This window comes from Labrus bergylta, chromosome 1 (genome assembly GCF_963930695.1).
Source record: "Labrus bergylta chromosome 1, fLabBer1.1, whole genome shotgun sequence".
Taxonomy (NCBI): Eukaryota; Metazoa; Chordata; class Actinopteri; order Labriformes; family Labridae; genus Labrus; species Labrus bergylta.
The window spans coordinates 2,252,185-2,260,859 of NC_089195.1; the positions used below are offsets into that span (position 1 = coordinate 2,252,185).

Consider the following 8,675-nt stretch of genomic DNA (forward strand, 5'->3'; position numbering starts at 1 on the left):
TACATGCAGCAAGTCAACATGTAATAGCAAAAAATGAAGAGAAAAGTCATCTTAATATCGATCCAGTAATATTTATTCTTTGAAATCTTAACTGTATTATTATATTGACAACAGAAACGGAAGAGAGTTCCCTGAAAGATTTAAGTCTTACATGTAAAGCGGAAAGAGCAATGAGAAGTGAGTTGAACACAAACGAAAACACCTTGAAGTAGGCTGGGCTACAGACTGCTGTATAAGTGGAGAAGTGACAAATCATTGAAATAACAGTATCTGATGGTGTGAGAGGAAGAAAAAATAAAACTGGACTAGTTCTGAGGAGAGGTGCAAAATATGATGTTATTTAGAGCCAAGGAAATTAGACAAGATCTCCAGCCAGGAAAACAGAAGCAAACTGGATTTTGGTCAAACTTTACACAGACAGTTAAAACTGAATGAAGCACAATGACATTAGGTTCATTTCTCCATTTTTTTTGCAGAACAAACTTAACCTAAAAATGGAAAGATTCATGAGATACAAGCTGAACGTGAGCAAATTCTGAGCAGTGAAAGATTTGAACAGATGAGACTGAACATTGTCAACAATCAAATTAGCTGCATTCATTCCTCCTGCTGACATTTTTACAGGAAGGAAATGCAGTGCTGACCTGTTTTAAGGGCACTTCATTTTAAAGAACATAACTTGTCAACATGGTTCTATCCCTTTAATCACCTAGTTCAACACGCTACATCGGCCAAACCATGATTTGGATTTGTTCTGGTTGTAAAATCCCTAAAGAAACTCAAGTGTTCTGAACTGAATCTACACAGGCAGCCTAATGCCAAATGTTGTGGTTTGGGACAGAAGGTTTGGGTGAGGTAAGGGCAGGAAGGCCCCAGAAAACTAGACTGATGAACCCCCGACTATTCTGCAAGTGTGTGTTTTTTTACCCACTATCCAAAAAAAAAGAAAAAAAAAAGGGGGTTCACTAGTCCTTTCTCTGGGGCTCAGGGAGATTGGACAAAGCACAGCTAACCCCCAGCCCTCCTTTTCTAGGAAAACTAGCTAGCTATCACAGCTTTATGCAGCCACCTCTGCAGCAGGGGCAGCCTCAGCCTCAAGGGCTGGAGTGCCAGTCTCTGCCTCAGCAGGAGGGGCTTCATCTACTGGTGCCGTACCAGTGCTCTCAGCTGCAGGGGCCTCTGCTGGCGTCTCCTCTGTAGCAGCAACTTCCTCAGCGGCAGGAGCAGCTTCAGGGGCTGCAGCTTCTTCTGAGACTGCAACCACTCCCTCTGCGACTGCTGGCTCAGCTTCAGCCTCAGCGACCACCACCTCTGCGGCCACGGCGGGTGCTTCTTCCACCACGGCCTCAACGACAGGTTCAGCAGCCGTCTCTGCCACGGGTTCTGCAGGGGCGGGTTCTGACTCTGCAACAACTTCAGCGGATGGTGGTGCCTCCTCCACTGGGGCGGGTTCAGCTGCTGAAGCCGTCACTTCTGGTACTGCTGCGGCTACTGGTGCAGGAGCAGCTTCTTCTGGAGCTGCAAGACAAGAAAGTTGAAAACCACAATCAATAAATGCAGTCTCTTTATTTGATGTTGTGGTCAAAGAAACTAAAACTAAGAAATGTAGCTGAGTTTTGTGGGTCAATGTAACCACATCAACAGTTCTTGTGTGTCAGGCAACAAAAATGTGCTCATTGTGGATTATCCAATGCAAGAGTAAGTATTTGGTTAACAATAAAACATCCAAAGCATGGAGAACAAAATTATATGGGCTTTTAAACTGGTTTGTGTAATTAAGGAACACATAAGTGCAGTCTAGACCTGTTAAGTCTGTTTCGTCATGAGCCGGCCGAAGATTTCTGCCTTTTAATAAGACAGTTTTTTCTTACCACTGTAACTTTTGCTGCTTTGGTAATGTGCTCATGATGGATAGGCCGGATCTTTGTAACATAGCAATAAGTAAGGTCTTTTACCTGCTTTTTGTAAAATGTCTTGAGATAACACTTGTTATGAGTTGACGCTATACAAATATAAATTGAATTGATTGATTAGTTAATACACAGTGACGGGTCATGGGGTCAGGGTGACTATGAGGTCAAACAGAACTTTTTCTGATGGTACAAATTCAAAGAAACATGGCGTCAAAGTAAATCCATGGGCAAGAATACTGTCAACAATTCTATTGTTGAAGGTCAGGAGCTGATGTCTTAGGGGCCAAAGGGTAAAGCAGCATAATATTAGCAAAGTGAAGGATAATCCTTCATCCTTAAATGTCAGCCTCAGGACAGAAATATAACTGCTAACCTCACTGAAGCTGTGGGTCTCACTAAACTGTTTTAATCCTTTATACAGACCTTGAGAGTACACAGAGACACCAACAAGGGAATTAGTCAGCAGTATTTAGCTGATTATTGATTAGACAATTAGCACATCCCTATTAAAAAAAAAAAAAAAAAAAAAAAAACAGCTGCATTTACATATTTATAATCACTATGGAGTTTAAGTGATGATTGATGTCCATGTTTAATGGCTCAAGCCAGAATTCAAAACTAAAATGTAGCCTTACAGATTATCTCATTTCAATGCACCATTATGCAATACACTCATGAATTCAATAGGTCTCAATTCTTGAAAACTTACAAGATCATGTAAATCATTGTGTTCTTGCATCTTTAATGTGGCTCAAGGAAAAGCCATGCAGGTTGGTTGTTCCACTGGCCAGCATGACGTTGAAACTTCAGGTTTAAAACAAATTGTCTTGTCGGGTTAAACTCAGTTGTTGAGCACGCGCCCCTCATGGCTGTTCTGGTTCCAATGGATTGCAATGCTTTCTACCACAAAGGTAACATCCTTATTCAAAGACTACCATGATTACATTTTGTCATCTACACAATTAAGTCTATTCACTATGGTGATATTCTCCCTGTAGTGAGCATGTTAGTTAGCATTAGCAGTTACCCCTAAACAGCTTTGCAGTGACAAGCATGGCTCGTAAAGTATTCTAGAAAATGGATCAAAAGTTAGTTGTTTTTTTTTTGATACCGAATTGTGGAACTTTGGGAAAAAGTGTATCATTGTTGCGGTGCCATAAAGAGCACACTAGTGAAGCTCTTTATTCCAACCTGGTTGAATTTTTGAAATATTGAAGAACAGCTTACATTTGCACATAGTGTGTTTGGAAAAACCGGAGTTTCACAGCTTCCATTGTGGGATAAATTAATCTGACCCTAACAAGTTAAACTTCACAGGCAAACAAAGAGAAGTCAAACAAATCTGAGCACATTGACTCGTGCAGCTCAGGAAAACTCAAGTGTACAGTTATTATCTTTCTTTTAATTAAGGCACGATATTTGACCGCAATCCCTTTATCATCACAAGGTCAAGCATAATGTGTGGTGGTACCTGTAGTACGCCATGGAGCTGAGCTTTAACTTCCAGGTGGTTTGTATACAACTGAACAAATGGCAGTCATCTGCTTATCCCCGTTACTAAGTAGTTAGATACTGCGGGCGCAGGGCCATGATCGCACCAGGCTCAAACAGGCTGAATAGACAAATAATTCGCTGACAGAAATCAAAACTGACAGGAGAGATAAAGCCATTGAGAGAGATCAGTCTACCATGTTGGATGTTTGGGTGGTGAAGCAAGAAAGAGCGTCTGCTTTCACTCGTTCAGATCTTTTTGAATACTGTACTGACTATTTGAATAACTCACAACAAAATCAAAATATTTCATTCAAAATAATGTGGTTGCTGGTAGCCTTGTTTATTACTATCCAATCTCTTCACCCCCCCCCCCCAAAAAAATAAAAAAAAAAAAATCTTAAGTCTCAAAATAATGTCAAACTAATCTGGAGAAAATCAAGCTAGCAGAGTTATATTTCTTTAAACTCTACAAAAAAAAAAAAAGAGAAACAAAAATAGAAATGTCATAAATCTTGACAACTTGCATCTTGATGCTATATTATATTGGCTTTAGGGTAAAATTTCAGTAGTTCAGGATTTCTGCTTACTTAACCACAATAAAAGTGTATGCACAAATTATTTATGCCCACAGAACGAAATTGGATAACTTTGAGTTCTCTTTACTTTGTAATTAACACATCATTTGGTGATGATCAGCTCATAACAGACTACATTATTATTGTGCAGAAACAACAGGTTTTAGATTCTCAACATACCAGACTAAGATGTTAAACACATCACTGAGCATATCAAATAACAGCAGAAAATCTATTTTTGTTTAGGACAGCTATTTCAAGTTAATCAGAATCCAGCTGTGGATTTAAGATTGAAAATGCAACATCATTTGTGCTTTCTTGTTTGTGTTACTGACCCTTTGCTGCAGAGCCCATGTTGGCCAGTCTGTCCTCATAACGCTCACTATCACCATTGACCGTCTTGTAGGCCTGACGGAAAGAGAGCAGATATGCACTTATTGTATTGCAGCACACATGATAACAGTATTACAAAATACAACCTTATCCTAACATTAAAAAACAAAGCTGCCAAGAGCCTGACAGTACACATTTAGTCTGGCTGGACAATAGCTGTGTGTAGAACACACAAAGAACCTCCTTTGTGTCTCAGTGTCTGACCTGAGCCTTCATGTTAACTGGTTCACAGTTTACACTAGCCAAGACACCACAATGTAAAAATCACACAAGCAGCCACTGTTGTGGTTTTGAAGTGGAGGTCAGGCCTTGCACTGGTGTTTCATTAACCTGGAGTGGAGAAATCTCTAACAAGTACTCACATAAACGACTGCAGCAGTGAGGCCTCCTCCACACAGAACAAAGTATGCCATGTTGGTGGAGCCACCAGGGATCCCAAAGGCCATGTGTCGCACTGGAACTGGAGAGAGACACAAAAAAGAGAACTTTATACTGGAAGCATGGAAGGGTTCAAATGTTGGAGGTGGCTGTAGTGGTTTGGGGAATAGTTCATGCTTAATGAGGGAAACACTTGTATGCATTAACAAAATGTTTTACTTAAGGTCAGCCATGTTTTTACATCATGTGACATCAAGCCTGAACGCCACAGATTGTGTACAATTTCTTCCTCCAAGTTTTTTTTCCCTGTCTCAAGAAAGCCTTTGCATAATTTCACCCTGAAGGCTACTAGTTCCCACCCCAATTATTCAGCCATCCCTTGAATGCAGGGTGAGCATTGATAATAAGTGAAAGTCAGGGCAAAAGGACAGCTCGTTTAAGAATTAAAATGTTGTTTCAGCAACCACTTGGCGGACTGTGCATTCTGATAGCGTCAATGTGTCATCATCCCTTAATCCAGTTACACAAGACAGCTCTGCTCATTTGTAGCAGAGGAGATGGAAAGATTTAGCAGCAGCCAAACTAAACACCAAACTGTCCTTACACTAAACCCAGCACACAAACAAACATTGAAGCACTTCCTGCTTGACGGACTCGATCTCCAAAACAACAAGCAAGTAGGCTTGAATTTCTACGAACTAGTCCTTCAACATATGTGTTAGGAACCATTAATGAGCCATCAAATGCTTTCTATCATGCTGTTGTTGAGTTTGGCTGATTAAAAACTCTGCACAAACTGATTTGCTGGTGTTTAAAGGATTGCCAGTGGTGCATGCAGAGGAGGCCATAAATAAAACGCCCTGCATCCCAAACACTGCCTCAGCCTAATCTCTTTCCACTTAGACCTCACACACACACCACAAGGATGGTGTGCATGCACAGGTTTACAGTACATATGATATCTTTAGCATGATTTACACTGTGTGTACATGGTTGACTCAGCAAGCGAAGTGGGCCATCTGAAGCAGCAAGAGAACACAATGTACAGCACACACCCCCTTTTGTCCTTCCCCTGTTACATGTGTGTTTAAGCTAATCATAACTCCCCTGTGACTTTTACTCTGGCAGCTTGTATCTATATGAAGACATGAAAGTGTGTCACCTGTTCAATCAGTCACAGGTTAACATGATACTGGGATGAGTTTCCATTCATAAAAATGTTTCAAATTGAATGGAAACAGCTGACCACCAGGTCTCATTCTTAAATCAATTGTCACTGAAACATAAAAAATAAAAGTTGTTGCAAGTCATGATCTCCCCGACTGCCCTGCCCATTTCAAAGATCATTTATGTTAGTTACATCTTATGAGGTAGCAAACCTTGACTTCCAAATATCAAGGAGCGTTACATGTAAAGTCCCTGTAAACTTGTTTGTGTTAAATGTAAATAAGGAAGGGATTGCCTAAAGGAACCGATAGACGACTTTCATCTGGACCTGCAGCTTGATCTAACTTCACAAGGGCCGTGTGGTGACCTTTACAAAGGTCACAATACATGGAGTCAAAGCATGACCCTAGGAGGCCATGTTTCTTGGATTCTACTTTCTATGGAGGTTAACTATTTAGGACTTGCAAACCATTAGCCTACTTAGCATTACCTTTTAGTAAAGTTTCTTCACTTAAAGATACCTTTGTTCAGTTAGGTCAAAATCATGACGGCTTAATTCAGAAGTGACTTTCATTAGGCGAAGACTTTTTGGAAAGTATCGTTTAAAATGTTAACATATAGATACATTTTGATGCAGACTCGAGCAGATAGTTAGCTTGATACAATGGCAGGATAAAGGCAATCTAGATTAGTTTGATCGCATTGAACAAAATAAGTTCAACAAGCAGCAACCTTCAAGTGTTTTGGTTCAATCCAAAGAACAATGACACATTGCTGTTTTAAGCGAAGTAGTGAAATTGAAGTAGTGACTTTACAGCCAGGCATGTTAACCCTGTGAAACCAAAATACATCATTTTCAGATTTTGATTTATGTACTGATGAAACTAATAAGATTTTAAACAGTGTTACTTGGCAAGTTCAAGGGTTGGTTTCAGTCAATTCAGTTACCTTGGAGCCAAATTAGATTGATCTAAGCTGGCTGTTGGATCAGGCCAAATATGTGATTAATTAGTCAAGCCACACTGAGGAAACCAAAACTGAGCTTGTAATGTTGTGGATGCTGAGTACACGCAGTAGTAAGTCCTCTAATACCCATGACACAGCAGCACTACGTAGGACAAGTCCAAGTACAGGTTATTTATACAAGTAATCAGTTAATCCCTGCAGTGAGGTACAAGCCTGTAAAAATGGACACGCATGTCAGGCAACAGCATGCAAGACGGCTGCTATGATAGCAGACACATGTGTGGACATATAGTTGGGTGAAGGTGCTCTTCTGCTACTGTCTGTCAGAGCCATGTGCTCACTGAGCTAGATGAGAAGGGGGCAGGGATGCAGACCTGCAGGGCAACCAGGAAAGAACTGGTGTGGCCCTGACTAACACTGCCACATTTTATCAGTCTGCTAAAAAGGAGACTTGTCTTTCAGGGAGACTCTAGTCTACTTCTATTCAGAGTGTTACCAGAGGTTTTTTTGTTTTTGTTTGTTTTTACAGGAAATTAAAGCAGCAGTTCACCCTCAGGCTGAATTCCACAAGTTTAGACACCAAATGATCTAGAAAAGAAAAATCATCCTGAAAATACAAGTGAGCCTCAAACCCCCTCTACACTACATGCAAACCCCCACAAGGGGTCTACTAATTAGATATGCATCACCAAAATGTATCTTAACTTACCACAGGTTTAATATATATTAACTCGTTGGAGGTGAGGCCACGTTTTTAAAACAGAATTCAAGAGGGCTCAAACTTCTGCAGAGCACGGTTGATCGCCATGTGGTCAGCCTCAAAGAGGTCCTAGGACAACGTGTAACCACCACAGTGAACCGCTCTGAATTTGGCATGTCTTTGCAAAATGATCCCAACTCCCCCGTTAATATTAAATACCAAATGCAAATCATGCAGCTTAGTTAAAAAACGAGGAATGACACGAGTTAGTGTCGTGTATGTGATGCGCTCTTTCATAACCACTCTGCAAGAACTGCGTGTTCCCAAAGCAGGACACACCTCCTCCTCACTGATTGTCTATACAATGGGAAGCACTCAAACGCATCTTTCTTCGGATTTAAACATATTCCAAATAAATTATAGATTATGCTGATGAAAAGAAACCTCTCTTGTAGAAATTTAAATTTAGTTAACATATTTTTACAAGTTAAAAGGCTACACTTTGAACAGATTTAAAGTCCATTAGTCATTCAGAAAACACCCCAATTTGATTCAAAGGGAGCAAGCATATGCCCGAGACAGGGAAAAAAGCTCAACTTTCACTTAATTGCTCTTTTAATTTGAAAACAAAGCGTGCCAAACTGTTGAAGTGTCAACAATCAACAACGCGACCTACCGGTTCTGGATGTTGGCTCGAAAGCCCTCCGTGCCAGCGGCCCGACCCTCTGCAATGCCCGTCTGCAGAACATGTTTACTCGGTTATTAGCAGCAGGTAAATGAGTGCCTATCCGCGTTTTCAAGCAGGTTTTAAAGATGATTGAGGAGGAGCGCTGAGCAGCTGTCCAATACTGATTGCAAGGTAGACACCCCCTTTCCAGAGGAGAAGTCTACTCCGTCGCGCCCCCTAGAGGATGGAATAGTGTGAGAGTGTAATGGTCTCTTGATAATCTTCTGATAGTTTTACTTTGAGTTTGTCTTATAGTTTAGTGATATAAAACAACATTTTCTATAATATAAGTGTTTCTGTTCAGACGCAGCATTGCTGAAGTTGGCCTACGTCACATGAGCTGCAGGTGATTATCCATTGGA

At 40.7% G+C, this 8,675-nt stretch overlaps 1 protein-coding gene across 1 annotated transcript; it reads right to left on the bottom strand.

The window, feature by feature from the left end:
- Positions 1-51: 51 nt before the first annotated feature.
- On the bottom strand, positions 52-8,448 carry LOC109998811 (nematocyst expressed protein 3-like). The gene is made up of 4 exons (XM_020653705.3): positions 8,263-8,448; positions 4,738-4,835; positions 4,318-4,390; positions 52-1,518 (listed from the first exon to the last, which is right to left on the bottom strand). Exons 1-4 carry the CDS (start codon positions 8,333-8,335, stop codon positions 1,058-1,060), a joined length of 705 nt encoding a protein of 234 aa, XP_020509361.1. The 5' UTR covers positions 8,336-8,448; the 3' UTR covers positions 52-1,057.
- Positions 8,449-8,675: the final 227 nt, after the last annotated feature.